The sequence below is a fragment of the Hemibagrus wyckioides genome, linkage group LG07 (assembly GCF_019097595.1).
Source record: "Hemibagrus wyckioides isolate EC202008001 linkage group LG07, SWU_Hwy_1.0, whole genome shotgun sequence".
Classification (NCBI taxonomy): Eukaryota; Metazoa; Chordata; class Actinopteri; order Siluriformes; family Bagridae; genus Hemibagrus; species Hemibagrus wyckioides.
Genome location: NC_080716.1, coordinates 3,573,861 through 3,591,611, shown reverse-complemented (window position 1 = coordinate 3,591,611; position 17,751 = coordinate 3,573,861). Strand labels below are relative to the sequence as shown.

Here is a 17,751-nt window from a genome sequence, read left to right as displayed (position 1 = left end):
AAAGCTGAGACATCACATAATTCTTTTATGACGATTTGAATGATTTGAAGTGGAAGATCACCAGCATTGTATGAGCAAGCACACGTAGATCCCAGAGATGCCAGTGAATAAAACAAGCCATGTAGCTTAGGTGTTTTTTATTGTAATACAACTTTAAAATCTCACTTAACATTACACTGATACTCTCAAAACACACACAGGTAGCTCAATATTTGCTTCTTCACAGTCCAGCTATAGCACTATTTACATGATAGTTAGAGCTAAAGTGAATAAAAATAATGTAATGTAATAATGTAAACACTTACACTGTGTGGACAATTATTAGGCAAGTTGTATTTTTAAGGATTAATTTCATTACTGAATGACTACAGTGCTCACGGTCAATCCAAAATGTAAATAAACCTTAAACCTGAATATTTAAGAAAGTAAAAGTGAGGTTTTGGCTTTCTTAGAATAATATCTATGTGTGGACAATTATTGGGCAACTATTAGTGTGCGTAATTATTATGCAACTAAATGATTTTTTTTATTTTCAAGTGTGAATAATAAACAAGCAAATTTAAATTTACCAAAAACATTCCTGACATTTCAAAAAAATAAAATTAAAAAAGTCATAAGTTTCTTGATCTGCTGACGATCAACTTTTTGTGCAGGAGATCAATTTTTTTGGCCCATTTTGCAACCACAGCCTCCCAGACACTGTTCAAAGAGGTGTACTGTTTTCCTTCACTGTAAATCTCCCATTTAAGAAGGGCCCACAAGTTCTCACTAGGGTTGAGGTCAGGTGAGGAAGGGGGGCATGTCATTATTCTTTCATCCTTAAGGATTTTACTGGCTAGCCACGCAGTGGAGTACTTCGATGCATGCCATGGAGCATTGTCCTGCATAAATATCATGGTCTTCTTGAATGTTGCAGACTTTTTTCCTGTACCACTGCTTGAAGAAAGTGTCTTCTAAAAACTGTCAGTAGGTTTCGGACTTGATTTTTAGTTCATCTTTAACCCGAATAGGTCCAACTAGCTCAGCATTAATAATACCAGCCCATACCAGTACCCCACCTCCACCTTGCTGGCATCTGAGTCGAAGTGGAGCTCTGTGCCTGTTATTGATTCAGCCATGTGCCTATTGATAAGTTGATGTTTCAACTTATGTGTCTTGTTCTGTGATGGTTGGGTTTCAGCCTTCCTTCCTTGGCCATGTCTCTGAGCACTGAACACCTTTTAGTTCTGGGCACTCCAGGTAGGGTGCAGTTCTGGAATATGACAGCACTGGAGGCTTCACATTTGATTCTTCTCAAATCTTTGACAGTTCATTTGCAATTTTTTTTCTCAACATGTTTCTTGCAACCCTGTTGACTATTTGCAACGAAACATTTCATGGTTCTGTGATCATGCCCCAATATCTTAGCAATTTCAGCTCTGCATCCCTCGGAAAGACTTTTTACAATTTTTGACTTTTCAGAGTCAGTTGAATCTATTTTTTGGCCCATTTTGCTTGAGGAAAAGAAGCTGCCTAATAATTATGCACAGCTTCATATAGGGTGTTGATTCACTACACTAATACACATCAACTAATATACTTAAATCTAATAAGCATTCAAGTTTATACAGCTTGGAGTTGCAACATATGTATAAAATTTGGTCAAAATACTCACTTGCTTAATAATTGTGCAGACAGTGTAGTGTAGTACGAGGACATTAACGTTGCATGATTTGTATAACATGGCGTGTAACAATACACGAAATTCAACCTTTTTTTTGGTGTCTCGAAACGATAACATTTTCAATATAGCAAAAAGTAGCATTGAAAGTCCTTAAAATACACTATATTGCCAAAAGTATTCGCTCACCTGCCTTGACTCCCATATGAACTTAAGTGACATCCCATTCCTAATCCATAGGGTTCAATATGACGTCGGTCCACCCTTTGCAGCTATAACAGCTTCAACTCTTCTGGGAAGGCTGTCCACAAGGTTTAGGAGTGTGTTTATGGGAATTTTTGACCATTCTTCCAGAAGTGCATTTGTGAGGTCACACACTGATGTTGGACGAGAAGGCCTGGCTCTCAGTCTCCGCTCTAATTCATCCCAAAGGTGTTCTATCGGGTTGAGGTCAGGACTCTGTGCAGGCCAGTCAAGTTCATCCACACCAGACTCTGTCATCCATGTCTTTATGGACCTTGCTTTGGTCACTGGTGCACAGTCATGTTGGAAGAGGAAGGGGCCAGCTCCAAACTGTTCCCACAAAGTTGGGAGCATGGAATTGTCCAAAATGTCTTGGTATGCTGAAGCATTCAGAGTTCCTTTCACTGGAACTAAGGGGCCAAGCCCAGCTCCTGAAAAACAACCCCACACCATAATCCCCCCTCCACCAAACTTTACACTTGGCACAATGCAGTCAGACAAGTACCGTTCTCCTGGCAACCGCCAAACCCAGACTCGTCCATCAGATTGCCAGATGGAGAAGCGTGATTGGTCACTCCAGAGAACGCGTCTCCACTGCTCTAGAGTCCAGTGGCGGCGTGCTTTACACCACTGCATCCGACGCTTTGCATTGCACTTGGTGATGTATGGCTTGGATGCAGCTGCTCGGCCATGGAAACCCATTCCATGAAGCTCTCTGCGCACTGTTCTTGAGCTAATCTGAAGGCCACATGAAGTTTGGAGGTCTGTAGCGATCGACTCTGCAGAAAGTTGGCGACCTCTTCGCACTATGCGCCTCAGCATCTGCTGACCCCGTTCCGTCAGTTTACGTGGCCTACCACTTCGTGGCTGAGTTGCTGTCGTTCCCAAACACTTCCACGTTCTTATAATACAGCTGACAGTTGACTGTGGAATATTTAGGAGCGAGGAAATTTCACGACTGGATTTGTTGCACAGGTGGCATCCTATCACAGTTCCACGCTGGAATTCACTGAGCTCCTGAGAGCGACCCATTCTTTCACAAATGTTTGTAAAAACAGTCTGCATGCCTAGGTGCTTGATTTTATACACCTGTGGCCATGGAAGTGATTGGAACACCTGATTCTGATTATTTGGATGGGTGAGCGAATACTTTTGGCAATATAGTGTATATTGTGCCTAATATTCCAAATTAAACATGGTTATGCCTTCACTGGTGTGACTTTATTTTAATGGCCTTGTGTCGAGGAATCGTAGAAGATGTGTTTCAAAGACTTGAAAATTATACCAGATAACTGCAGAAAATGGTCTCAAATCTCTCTCTATAACAGGCCACTCCCCCTCGTCTGTCTCCTGCCTGATTAAAATACCTATATGACGTCACAGGTCCAGCCCCACATCATCACATCATTGTGGGAAGAAATGCTACATAAACACATATAAACATAAATATTTCAACAAAATATTTTATCTAAAGCTGAATCACAATCTTTGTTGACATGACAAAGTGCCAAAGGGGGCGCTAAAAATACAGCAGAAATACACACAAACTTATTAAACAGGTTGGATTAATGTATCAGATTTTTCAAATCGATTTATCCTCACAAATCAAAGCAATCAAAGCCCCCCCCCAAAAAAAAACAGTAATTAGTAGGATAATTAAATGGCATATCAACTATATTAATGACCTTCACACTATTTGCTTGTTCTCAAACAAGAGTCATTATTTAAATTATAGTCTTTTCATTTCATTTTTTTTGCTTGTGGTTGATTGCAGCTTCTGTACAACTTGGAAAATTTCATTTATTAACACACTTATTGTACTGAACATTGCTTCATGACGTCTTTTAAATCACAAAGTGTGCCTCCCACAGAGTGTATTTAGTCTGTAATGTTCATTTGAATGAACATTAATTTCAGATGTGTTTTGTTCTCAAGTTTTTCTTCACACCTCCTGATGTAACTAGGTCCATCCCGTTGTGTCAATAGAACCATAATGCTGAAGGTGTACCCTTGATGTGTGCGCAAAGGATACAGTGAAAGCATCGAAGGACACTTTCAATATTATGTTACACCAACCTTAATTGTACTGCTAAGAACACTCTCAAAAGCATGCTCAAATGCAGACCTAGTCCCAAACCGAATATTAATGCAATTCAATTCAATTCAATTTTATTTGTATAGCGCTTTTAACAAAGAACATTGTCTCAAAGCAGCTTTACATGAGAAACGACGTAAGAAAACAACAAACATATAAACAGACAGACAGACAGACAGACAGTCCTAGATGTTATCCCAAGTGAGCAAGCCTGAGGTGACTGAGGCGACTGTGGCAAGGAAAAACTCCCTTAGATGGTAAGAGGAAGAAACCTTGAGAGGAACCAGACTCAAAAGGGAACCCATCCTCATTTGGGTGACAGTTGTGTGATGCAGATACAGCATGTGTATAGTGTTATGTAAATCAATAAGGAGGTTGTTGTCCACGGCGCTGCTTGAATATCCCAATCCTCACAAGCAGAACCCGGCTGGAGCTGGTCCATCTCCGGATGCCACTGGAGCCGGCACAGTCTCTGTATGCCTCGGGATGGGTAGAAGAAGGGAAACAATGGAACAGCATTAGCGTAGCTGCTGTTCATAATATTAGAAGTACTAGATGAATGTGCATTTAATCAGATGTACTGGAGCACAAGGTTATGGGATGTGTTAGATGTATGCCAAGCTAAAGAGATAGGTCTTTAGTCTACATTTAAACTGGGAGACTGTGTCTGAGCCCCGAACACTGTCAGGAAGACCATTCCAAAGTTTAGGAGCTAAATACGAAAACGCTCTTCCCCCTTTTGTGGACTTTGATATTCTGGGAACTACTAGAAGTCCGGAATTTTGTGATCTTAAAGAGCGTGGTGGATTGTAACGTGTTAGAAGACTGGAGAGATAGGTGGGAGCTCAACTGATTAGAGCCTTCTACGTGAGTAGAGCTAATTTATAGACAATTCTAAACTTAACAGGTAGCCAGTGCAGGGATGATAATATTGGGGTTATATGATCATATTTTCTTGATCTGGTAAGAACTCCGGCGGCTGCATTCTGGACTGACTGTAGCTTGTTTATTGAAGATGCAGGACAAACACCTAGTAATGCATTACAGTAGTCCAGTCTGGAGGTCAGGAATGCATGAACTAGTTTTTCTGCATCAGATACAGATAAAATGTTCCTAAGCTTGGCAATATTTCTAAGATGGAAGAAGGCTGTTTTTGTGATATTGGAAATATGATTTTCGAAGGATAAGTTGCTGTCTAATATTACACCCAGGTCTTTCACTGTTGAGCTAGTGGTAACAGTGCATCCTTCTAGATGCAAGCTGAATTGCGAGAGCTTCTGTGTACTGGTTTTTGGGCCAATAAGTAATATCTCTGTCTTGTCAGAATTTAATAATAGGAAATTCATCATTGAATGCATCGTTGGAATTTATGTAAATACATGCAGCACTGTGCAGAGCTTTCATTCACCCTAAGTAACTGCCTGGTCAGGGGTACACACTAGTTTAAAGAAGGCTAATACAGATATGGCTAATTAGTCTGTCCAAGAATTTCTGATTATATAATCACCGACATGAATGCAAAATCAAGCAAACTCCACAATATTTTAGAAGAGATTTTTTAAATTTACCTCAGCATTTTCTGAAGATTTTATCAAAATTTTCGATTCACAATTGTTGCACATGAATATAGCTACGTATCACGGAATGTAAATACATTGTGTGTTTTCAGTGGTAAGAACAAATTCACCATGTTTCCATTAAACATGCGTTTTTAGGCACAGCAATCTAAAAAACAAACCTACGTGGGATCCTGGAGGAACGGCCAAATCCACACACTCATCCACAAACTAACCAGCAATGCATCCATGCAGAAACCTACACCTTTCGGGCTGTGTATAGAGATGGAAGAATATATTCCCAAAGCATGGGAAGTCACAAAAGTGCTTAAACATGCTTAATTAATTACACTTGGCATTCCACTGGAGAGCCGTTCACGCTTGTAGGGCAGTAGGGAATGTAGGGCAGGATGAGTGAGAGAGAGAGAGAGATTTAAGTAAACATGCTCAAGAGATTCTTGAGCTGTTATACACCGGAATTAAAGTACAGGCTATAATCGAGTAGGAGAAACAGAGAGGAGAGAAAGGAGTAAGGAGTCGGAGTTGTAGAGGAAGGAAGAAAGTGATGAGTGTGTACTCCCAGTATAAGTGACAGCTCTCCTCCCTAAACAGATTGTTACTCCTCTGTCTATTTTTCACTACCAATACATTTAAATTACTTTTGCTCTGCTAAGTGCTATTGAATCATTCACGCTCTCTTGTTTACCGCATTAGTTATTGCAACACATGGCTTTGCAATTACCTCAAAGTAAATTGGTGTGTGTGTATGTGCACGCTAGGCATGTAACGTAATACCTGGATCTGATTCTGCATCTGTTTAATTTGTATTCAGAGTTTAACCCTGAAGTTAATGCAGCTTGAACCTGAAGCAGGCAGCACTGGCAGCCTGGACCTTGAGGTCTACCGTTAAAAATACACTGAAAATTTCATAATTGTTAATAAAGAGCTAAAAAAGTACTCAAGGCTTGTGCTGTTTTATCCCACATTATCTAAAAATTCGACTAATTATCTAATAAAAACAAACTAATAGTGATAATTAAACCACCATGGTTACTAAGGATGAATGAATGAAGGTGAATGGAAGAGTTAACGAAAACAGTGTTGTTTTTTGGGTTTTTTTTTTTTTTTTACATTTGTTTGTGATATGTGTTTTGGCAGGATCCCTGAAAAAAATGTTTAATAAAAAAAAAACAAAAAAAAACGGTATCTGTATTTGTACCCATTTAGATCAAACGATCTGTTCATTCCAAATAATATGGTTATATCCCTAGTGCACATGTACTGTATTTGTTTGTTTGTGTGTGTGTGAGTGTGTGTGTAGACAGTAGGAATATATGAGGTGCCAGGTTTGTGTCCAGTCAGGCCAGTTTAATTCAGCTCATTTTCCCTCTGTGCCTCCGTCTGTTCTGCCAAACATACAGGACCCATGGGAGACCCCAGGGACTTTGAACTAAATGTGTGTTTTGTGTGTGTGTGTGTGTGTGTGTGTGTGTGTGCATGCATGTGCTACAGTGTAACCTGGGAGTTAGAATAAGGAAGTTGGCAGCTTGTTGGAGCAAAGCAATAGAAGTTGTACTCACCTACATGGTTCAGCTCCAACCATTGCACTACTCATGCCAGCCATTTACACACACACACACACACACACACAGTCCATACTCTGTACTTACATCCGAAATGTAATCAGCGGAGAGATTTGCTCAGGCTCTGTTTTCTATTAGACAAGCATTACTTTCACAGCTTTTATGGTAATCAATGGGAAAAAAAGGCATGGCACAATTATGTGCGCTATTCGTATAATGAATATAAATATGGACTTATGATTAAAGCTTATTAATTTAATAGACATCACTTTTTATCTAACCACTATGCATAGCCATTAAATGGACAAAAATCATAAAAGTTTAAAAGGCTTCTTTCATGTTTCTGAAAACACATCAGAACATCTGAATTAAATATACTTTCACATAAATATGAATTCATGTTAGTTTATTTGATTATACTCTCACCTTTTTCTGCTTATTCAGAATCTTGGGGAAGAACTAGTCATATACAGAATGGGCTATTTGCAGCATTAAGTCAATTACTGTACATTATTCTTTCTTCACTATATAGAAAATAACACATGATCCAGCACAACCTAATACTTTGTACTCATTTTTTTAAATTGCACATTGACAGTTAATTGTGCACAAAAATTAATGAAGCTAAATCAAGGTTATAAAGACATAATGTTCATGTGGGATGAAGGTTATTTTAGAATGGTTTTAATTAAAAGTTATTAACAGTTTACAATTCAACATGGCAGCCAATTAGTTTATTCATCCATCAGTCATAACATTAAAACCACCCTCACTCTCCCCACCATTGTGCTGCCCAAACTGCTCTGATGCATTGAGGCATTGATGGACTTCTCAAGGTTCAAGATAGATCTCTCAAGGTGTTTTGTGGCATCTGCCACTGAGATGTTATCAGCGGGTTCTTCCTGCAAGTCCTGCAAGTTGCAAGGTGTGATCCATTGATTAGCAGAATTCATATGCAGTTTAATAGCAAAATCCAAAGACAGACAATCCAAAACTATAATAAGAATCAATAAGAAGTTCAATCACCTAAAGAGACGGTCCATGTGGCAAACAAATCTAAAAACACAATCCAAGAAATTGAGAGAACGAGATACAAAGGCTAGGTCATACACAGTGGCTAGGAAAACAAAGAACACAGCTCAGTACACAGGATAAATGCTGTTAATACTTCACAATGTGCATAGCAGTAGTATAGCTTAAATAGACCTAAATAAATAACTTTAAACCCGGAAGTTACTTGGTGACCCGGAAATGCCAGAATTCCAATGATGGCTTTCTCTGGTGGTCGAACTGTGACTGTGTACACAAGGTGGCGTGTCTGTGGATTGGGGTTGTTTTATTTGTCTAGCACATCCCAGAGATGATTAATCGGATTGACATTTGAGGAATATGGAGGCCAAGTGAACACACTGAATACTTGTCCATTCACTCAGATCTTCAAGCATGCCCATTTTTCCTGCTTCCAACACAGCAACTTCAAGAACTGACTGCAAACACGATATGTGCCATTGTAATCAAATGATCAATCAGTGTTTTTAATGTTGTGGCTGTTCAGCGTATAGTAGCAGCAGCAGAAGCAGTGCCAACTTACTCTTACATGAATAACAAATTATGTCTATGTTTGCTTGTGCAAGAAACATAGCTAGGGCTGTATATCTAACCTGTGTCAAAGCACCGTCTCAGCACTTTCTCTACCACAATATATTCTGCTTTTGCGGAAAAACGCGCTTTTTTTTTTTTAAGCCAAGCACAATGTCTTAAGTAGTTTGTTTTGAAACAACAAGAAATGTGCTGAGAAAGCAGAGTTGGTTTTGCAGTTAAGTTTTTCCTTTTGTAATCAGCTCTCTTGCCACTGAAGTAGCAATAAGATGCCAAAACAGGTATTCTGAAGAAGGAGAATCTATTATTTAAGCTTTAAAAATGTTTTTCCAGTTATTTTTATTTTGCTTTGCTTTGACTCAGAGAAAATCTGGACATCCTGGGCACTCTATTATGAACTCTATTATAAACACTGATAAGACAGGTTTTGACATTACCAAAGTGCAGCATTTAACAGTAGTGTAATTTGTTTTATCTGAAATATGTGGATTACTCAAGCTCCAATACAGCTGGAACCTATTTTGTGGAAACTGTTCGATATGCAAAGGAGCCAGAAGTCATTTTAGAGATCTTTTTTTATTTAAATACTCTTAAATCACATACCGGTGTACTCAATAGTAAATAATGTCCCAGGTATATAATAGGATACACTGGATCAAGTGATATTTTATAAGCTGCTGAAGAACAAAGGAAAAAAGCCATAATGTTCAATTAAATTATTAAACCAAATAGGCAGTGATTAATGTGTTCATGACTCTTCCAGTTCCAATACAGCATACACTAAATTCTTTTAGTGTTTGCCATGCTTTTTCGTAAAATCCTCACCAACGTCTACTGCTGTAATATAGACAGCATCCTGTTTAGTTGCACCACTCTATGGTTTGGCAGATGCTCTGGCCATAACTGTAAATCTCTCCAGAGAGTCATGAGAACAGCAAAACATATCACAGGTTTTCAGGACATTTACTAGTCACAGTGTCTGGGAAAAGCTCAGAATCTTACCTCAGATCTTAGTCCCCCAGCACACACTCTGAGCATCCAGACTTGAATAAGCAGGCTCGGTTTTACCTGCAGGCTATTAGTTTCCTAAATAGCCTCTAGTTCAGTTCATCCCAATGTTCCCACTGTCAGAGTGTCAGGGTCTAGGAATAGCACCAGAGAGCACAAATTGCAAAGAGCATAGCCTAGTTTTAGCCTCGTTCTTGAACTAATATGCAGTGATGACAATAATCCCTATTTCAGGAGATCTAGCTAGAACTATGATTTTTGCATATGTAGTTTGCATGGCTATATCTCACTAGCCAGCTTCTATCAAGAACACCAAGGCAAGGAGTGCTTTGAGCAGAGAAGATTCATTCATATACTTTTGAGCTCATCCTCAAATCCAATCTCATTTTCTGTTTTGTATGCAGGCTGTTGACTACGAGAGTCGGAGCTCATATTCCTTCTCTGTCGAGGTGATGAACCCAACTGTTGACCCACGTTTCCTACGCCGTGGCCCTTTCAAGGACCGTGCAACCATCCGAGTGGCTGTATTGGATGCAGATGAGCCACCGCGTTTCTCCCGGGCCCGGTATCACATGGAGGTGTCTGAGAACTGTGCTCCGGCATGCACCGTTGGAAGGGTTAATGCAGTGGACCCAGACACAGGACTCAGCAGCAACATCAGGTAAGTGTCTGACTTAAGGTAGGGCTGAGCAGTCTTTCACATACTTCAGTTCTCTTTATTGTGAAAGTTGTTTCACTGATTTATGGCCCTTGAGACCCAGATATCCCAAACAGCTTAGTGGGAAAACTGGGAGATCTGGGAAAGTTGAGCTTGCATTCTTTTTCTCTTTGGAGCTTAGCATCTCTGTGCAAGATGCCCCAATCAAGAGCAGATTTTGTCACAGCTATGTCACGCAGTCCCACTTATGCAAATGAGTTGTCTATGAGCCCCAGTCCCAATCAGGGACCTCTGTGAATATGGAGTCAAATAGACCTGGAATATAATTATATACCGATGTGAAATTCTAGACCATTGAAGTGCTCTTCATGGTCTTTGAAATACCATTGTGTTGTAGTGTCTGTTGTGGACTACCATCCCTAAGTCATCTACAACTGATTTGAACTTAATAACCCCACAACCCAGACACTCACTGACTTAGCCAGAGACAACACTATGCCCCTACCTTTTTGAGATCCCACCCATCCCATATTCAGTCTATCAGATAGGGTGCTCTTAACAGACCTTGTTGCACTTACTCTAACTTGCACATTTTTGCCAGTGTTTACCACCAGTTTACTACAGGTTTGCCTGTCAAGATGAATGCATAGAGTGGAGTAAAGGAAAATCTTGTGAGATGTAAGATTATACCTGGAAAGTAAAGGGTCATTGCATTGGGTCACTTTTTTCCATTGTTTAATTTTGTCAAGTACTGAGAGAACAACTGTCCAATTTCAGAAACATCTGCTGTCCAGCCAGCTATACCAGGTTAGACAATAGGCCATCTTTAATTGCCCTTTTATCTATCATCTGTATCTCCCAGGTTTACACTATCCTTTATGCTTCTAACGTCTCTGTATCACAGCGACACTCTTAAGTCGTCCATCCTTACCTGGTTGTCGTACAGCCCTACCTCACCTCTCTGTCTCTTTCTCTCTCCCAGGTACTCCATTGATCCTCAGTCAGATCCAGAGGCTTTGTTCCGGATCACCCCAGACACTGGGCTTATCACCACGACAACGGAGCTGGACCGCGAGCATGAGCAGTGGCACAATATCACCATCATCGCCACACAAAGAGGTAATAACAGGCCTCCGTCTCTCTCACACTCTCACAGTTCTGAAATACAGCAGAGAGAGTTAGATCATAACAAGAAAGCACAACAATATGTGGGCTTATTGTTATATATCCACAAAATAAGTCAACTTGCAGCAGAACTTGTTTCACACACCACTTTTTTATATTTGCAATTGTGGTTCGCAGTGGTAGTTCTTCAAAAGAAAGATGCAGGCCATATGGTGGGAGAATGATGAATGATTTCAAAATGAAAACACTACTTGTCCTGCCTTGAGGTTTATGCTCAGCAGGAATTCTCAATTAGATTTGACCTGTGAGAGCTTATTACAAAATGAAATTAAATTGACTGATCTTTAATTAATTTTATTCAAAAATCACATAGTGCATTACATGTAATGAATGTCATTTGATACTAAAAATGGTGAAATAATAACCAAAGCTACACATTAAAAGTACATATTCCATATTTGCATATTTATCTTATTTAAGTGAGATTAAAAGGAATAATCATGATTATTCAATTGAATTATTACATTTCTTCATTTAATTACTGAAAAACACAAAATTGGGAGTTGATTTTTCAAACTAAAGTGCAGAGAGAGAGATGTGCTTTCTCTGCTTTTTTTAATACCAATATTTTCCTAAGTTAAAGTCTGCTTGCTGTTTTGCCAAAACTCAGAGCACTCATATTTTTCAGTCGAATAACTTTTACATTCTAGTGGCTCTACTCTACAAACACACACATCTCTACTGTAAGAGTTTATGCAGCTCTACATTTCAGTAATGCTTGATACTAAGACAGTATTCTGGAATAAAAATGTAATAGTAAAAATGGGTTGGGGAAAAAAGCAAACGATTTGTTGACCTCAGATATACAGTATGAACGATATATGAAGAAATATATAACCATAGACCCCCCCAAAAAAGCCACTGGGTAATTTTGTAATCAGTTCTCATCCAAATAGAAAAAGTCATGGTGAAACAATAGAAATGTAAAAGACTTTGTGATAATTATGTATGACAAGTATGTAGTTGAATTATATACATGGCACACCAATGTGTACTATTATGTTTTGTTCCTGTAAAAAGCTCAAGGTTTAGAAATGAGAGCGGAATCCAGTTAATTTATCTGCCGAAGTTTTCTTATAAAAGTGAAGATTTATTATTTTAGAGAGAAGGAACCTATTTCTGTGTTGTGCAATGTGCTTTTATCTATAACATGTTGTTACACTGTGTGTGTGTGTGTGTGTGTCCAATCCAAAGCCTAAGTCTGACACTGAATGTTAATGTGAGGATTCTTTTGTAGGCATATTTCTTCAGGCTCAGAACCAATCCATTATAAGTCCAAGTCTATGACAGGCCCATACTGTCCAAGACAGCCAAGCACAAGCTATTTATTTGATATGACAAGCATTAATCTGGAATGGGAGACATGATCGAAGATCTACTCCAGTCTAAATTTGTAAAAAGTGTCACACTATGGCAGTACCCCAGCCGAGCTACTTGGTATGGTCACTCCCTTAGCCTGTTCGTGCCTAGACTGGCCGAATTGGTTCTGTATATTGATTTTTCACTGGCAAACTAAATCACATCATTGTAATAGTGTGGCAAGGGACCTTGTACCTGGGGCTCTATGAGGTTGGAAATAGCTCTATAGAGGGAACAGCATCCCGGAATGGAACGACTGCATCTGGCAAAGAAGATCTAGATATCTATGTACAGTGGGGAATTTGCTGATTTTGTAGGTTTGCCCACTCACAAAGAAATTAAGGGTCTATAATTGTTATGATAGGTTTATTGTAACAGATAGAATAACAACCAAACATCCAGAAAAAATACATCATACAAATGTTATAAATTGAGTTGCATTTCAGTGAGTAAAATAAAATATTTGATCCCCAAGCAAAACATGACCTAGTACTTGGTGGAGAAACCCTTGTTAGCAAACACAGAAGTAAGACGTTTTAGTTGGTTACCGGGTTTGAACACATCTCAGTCGGGATTTTGGTCCACTCTTCTTGACAGATCTTCTCTAAATCCTTAAGGTTTCTTGGCTGCCGCTTGCAATTTTCTATAGGATTATGGTCTGGTGACTGACTAGGCCACTCCATGACCTTATTGTGCTTTTCTTGAGCCACTCTTGTGTTGCCTTGGCAGTATGTTTTGGGTCATTGTCATGCTGGAAGACCCATCCACGACCGTCTTCAGTGTTCTGGCTGATGGGAGAAGGTTCTTATGCAAGATTTTACAATATATGGCTCCATCCATTGGCCCCTTAAGGTGACAAAGTCAGCCTGTAGGCTTTAGCAGAGAAACCGCTCCAAAGCATTATGTTTGCACCTCCGTGCTTGACTGTAGGGATAGTGTTCTTAGTGTCATAGTCAGCATTTTACTTTCTCCAAACACAGCGAGTTGAGTTGATGCCAAACAGCCCAATTTGGTCTCATCTGACCACAGCACTTTCTCCCAATCCTTCTCTGAAACATTTAGAGGTCCATTAGCAAACTTAAAACTGTCCTGTACATGTGCCTTATTGAGAAGGGGACCTTGCAGGTGCTGGATTTCAATCCATTTCAATCCATTGTGGCATATTGTTACCAGTGGTTTGTCTGGTGACTGTGGTCCCATCTGCCTTGAGATCATTTACAAGCTCCTCCCGTGTAGTTCTTGGCTGATCCCTCACTTTTCACATGATCATCCTTACCTCATTAGGTGAAATCTTGCATGGAGCTCCAGATCGATGGAGATTGGTAGTTATTTTGTATTTCTTCCATTTGCAAATAATTGCTCCAACAGAAGTCGACACATCAGATGGCTTCATGCTGATGGTCTTTGCTGCCCATTCCAGCCTTGTGCAGGTCTACAATCTTGTCCCTGACATCCTTTGACAGCTCTTTGGTCTTGCCTATAGTGGTGTTGAAGTCTGAATGGAATATAGAGGTTCTGTGGACAGATGTCTTTTATACACATAACGAATTGTCATTAGGAGTACTTTCTTAAATTGGCAAGACTAATCTGTGTACCACATGAGCACATAACCAGTCTGTGGGAGCCAGAATTATTGTTGGTTGGTAAGGGATCAAATACTTATTTTACTCACTGAAATGCAACTCAATTTATAACATTTGTATCAGCATCTGTTTCAATAAATCTACCATAACAATTATAGACCCTTAATTTTTTTGTGAGTGGGCAAACCTACAGAATCAGCAATGAATCAGATACTTATTTTCCACACTGTATCTCTACACTCTGAACAATAAAGCATCATAGCTTTCTCTAATGCTGTTTGATCATGCACTACGCAAGTGTTGGTGATGGCCGGTTGAGTCGTATCGAGGGAAAATCAATAGACATTGGTCCAACCAGAACAAGCCATACTCTTATTCTGAAAACAGAAAACACTAAACAAAGAAACAAGGCACTAAGGAATACATGGCTTATACTTTGCAAAACAGGTGAACAAACTAGAAGATAAGACCAAAAACTAAAACAAAATCCCTTTGTGATGAGAACCACAATGACACTAACTAACAAGCACTGCTTTTCAATTCTCTTACTTCAGATAACCCCAGCCAAGTTTCCAGAGTGCTGGTTGCCATAGAGACACTAGACTTGAACGACAATGCTCCGGAGCTGGACAGACAGTACACAACTGCCATGTGTGACTCTGCCTCCGTCGGACAGGTGAGCTGATCACCGCAGACTATTAGCTTCTGTATAAGCATGTTTTTTTGAAAGACATTGGGGGGTTACAGTGGCTTAGTGGATAGCATGTTTGCTTTGCTTCTCTGATGTTGGTGGTTCTACTCCTGCTTTTTTGCATGTTTTCTCTGTGTTTTGAGGGTTTCTTCCAGGTACTCTGGTTTCCTTCCCTAGTCCAAAGACATGTGTTGTAGGCTGATTGGCATTTCTCAGTTGTCCAGAGTGTGTGAATGGGTGTGTGAGTATGTGTGTGTAATTGTGCCCTTTGATGGCTTGGCACCCCATCCAGGGTGTCTCCACCTTGTGACCTAAGTTCACTGGGATAGACTCTAGGTTTACCACAAACCTTGACTTTTTTTTTTTTTTTACAAGTCCTCTGATAATCTTCCTAGGGTAAAAAACTTATTGAGTACCACAAAAGCACTGACTGTGGAGGCTGCTTCCATAAATGTTACCTAAATGTCACCTTATAGAAACCTGTTAAAAATAACACGTTTGTTAATCCACTGATTACTGTGTGACTTACTTATATGACCTTTATTCCATACACCATAATTTTTAAAATCCAAATCTCCTCATCCAGCGCTGTTTGCCATCTTACCCTTTTATCCACAAACTAATTGAATATCTACTCCACTGTTTGTTTGTGATTTGCTGCTTCTCTCACTGTGTCATGATATTTTCCCACATGTTTAGTTTTTAATTGGGTCTCCATGCCCATCTGCTCAGCTTTCCGAGCACATGTCTTTGCTCAGACATTTAATTTGCACTCATTTCTAGAGTTCCTTTTCAACTTTGAACCGTCTACGGCAGCAGCATTTCATGGACTTTTGAGATGTACCGAGCTGCTAATGTGACTTGACAGTCTCTTAATCTTCATGCATTACGGAAAACACACAAAAAATGGGCTTCCCCTGCTGCAGCGAAACTACACTGCCAGCACTTGCTTCTGAACTACATTATGCTCGTTTTTCTTTCTGGCGTGTCCCTGAGGTGTGAGGGAAGATCCTTGATGCAAGATGGTGTGGTATGGTTATTACTAGTCTAAGTAGGTCTCATGGGCTGGAGATATTTTTAAGCATATGGCAAACTTGTATCTGTGTATTTGTAGGTACTCCCAAATGTTCAGTACTTCATTCAGTTTGGTATTCATTCGTTTATTCCTTCATTCATTCATCATACCTAACCTATAGCAGGAACACTGCAAAGGTTCCCTTGATCGGTATGGAATGCCAGACTATCTCTGGGCAGCCTGACACACACATACACACCCAGTCCCACACTCATTCACACCTAGGGATAATTCCACATTCCCAATCCACCTACCAGGATGTTTTTGAGAAACGGCACAAACAGTAAACTGAGCTTTAGGGGCCGTGAAACTCTGAGGCAGCAACAAGGTCAACATATATATAGAATGTGTGAATTGTAGTTTGAATCTCTATATCCTTCATCATCTTACTTCCTTTATTGACTGCTGGCCAATCATTGCTCTCCTATTCCCCTGTCTGTTCCTCCTAGGTGGTGCAGGTGTTGAGAGCAATTGATAGAGATGAGGGAGGAAATGACAGCACAGTGTACTTCAACATTCCTCCTGAGTCCAGTGCCGCACTCAACTTCAGCATTCGAGAGAGCGGAGGTGTGCGTTGTGTTTTTGGTCCTGTCTGATGTACTGTCTCCTCGCCCCCCTCTTTTCCAATGCTTCTTTCTCTTTCTCTCTCTATCCCTTACCAGTTTCCTCTCACTCTGCTTTCTCTTTACATATATTTCTGTCTGAAGCATTGTCTTCCTCTGCATTTTGGCTTCTCCCGTCATGGTTTGTATCTCCGGTTCCTTTGTTGTACTGCTACTTTGTTTGCCTTTGCTTCTCCCTGCCACATATATTCTCTCCTTGTGCTCAGAGAGAATATGCCTTGGCATTCTCCATAGCATTCAGACTCAATGGTCTGGACAAATGTAGTCCCAAGAAGCAATGGAATTAAACTTCACTTGACTGATTTCAGTGGAATTAAGTGTCTATCAGGCTGCATTTAAGCTTCAAGCCTTCTCTTTTCTTTTCTCATCTAACCATCTAGCTCTCAATTTCTTCTTTCCCTTTTCTTGTTTATTTGTCTGTCTGTTTTTCTCTAGGTCCCACTGCAAGTCTGGTTCTAGTCTCTCCCTTGCAGATGCACTCACGCTCTTCAACGTCTTCTCTGACGCTCCATGTTCCTCTGGTCCTCAGGGACGTATCATCAGGTTTGACTAGCACAGCGACGGTCACTGTGTCAGTGTGTCCCTGTCTGAGAGGAGGTGCACGAGCCGGTGAGAAGGAGAAGCAGAGTGATGCGGAGTGGGAAAGGGAAACTGTATGTTTACCCCAGCATTCCTCCCTGCCTTCTCCGGGTCTCAGCACAGCGGCCCTGCTGGCAATTTTGGCATGCGGGGCAACACTTTTGGGTATGACCATGAAAAAGATCATCTAATGACTAGTCATTTTTTCTGTGTATCTCTCTGAGTGCTTCTTGTTCTAATGGCCTGTTGGAATC

The 17,751-nt window shown here is 40.1% G+C and overlaps 1 protein-coding gene across 2 annotated transcripts in view; it reads left to right on the top strand.

Annotated features, from left to right (window-relative positions):
* Positions 1-17,751, top strand: part of LOC131355970 (uncharacterized) — a 131,005-nt gene that overhangs the window by 105,522 nt on the left and 7,732 nt on the right. For both annotated transcript variants that reach the window (XM_058394645.1, XM_058394646.1), the window contains exons 7-11: positions 10,149-10,405; positions 11,385-11,521; positions 15,084-15,205; positions 16,745-16,862; positions 17,354-17,662. In XM_058394645.1, the coding sequence (XP_058250628.1) occupies positions 10,149-10,405; positions 11,385-11,521; positions 15,084-15,205; positions 16,745-16,862; positions 17,354-17,662 (943 nt within the window). The remainder of the gene's footprint in view (positions 1-10,148; positions 10,406-11,384; positions 11,522-15,083; positions 15,206-16,744; positions 16,863-17,353; positions 17,663-17,751) is intronic.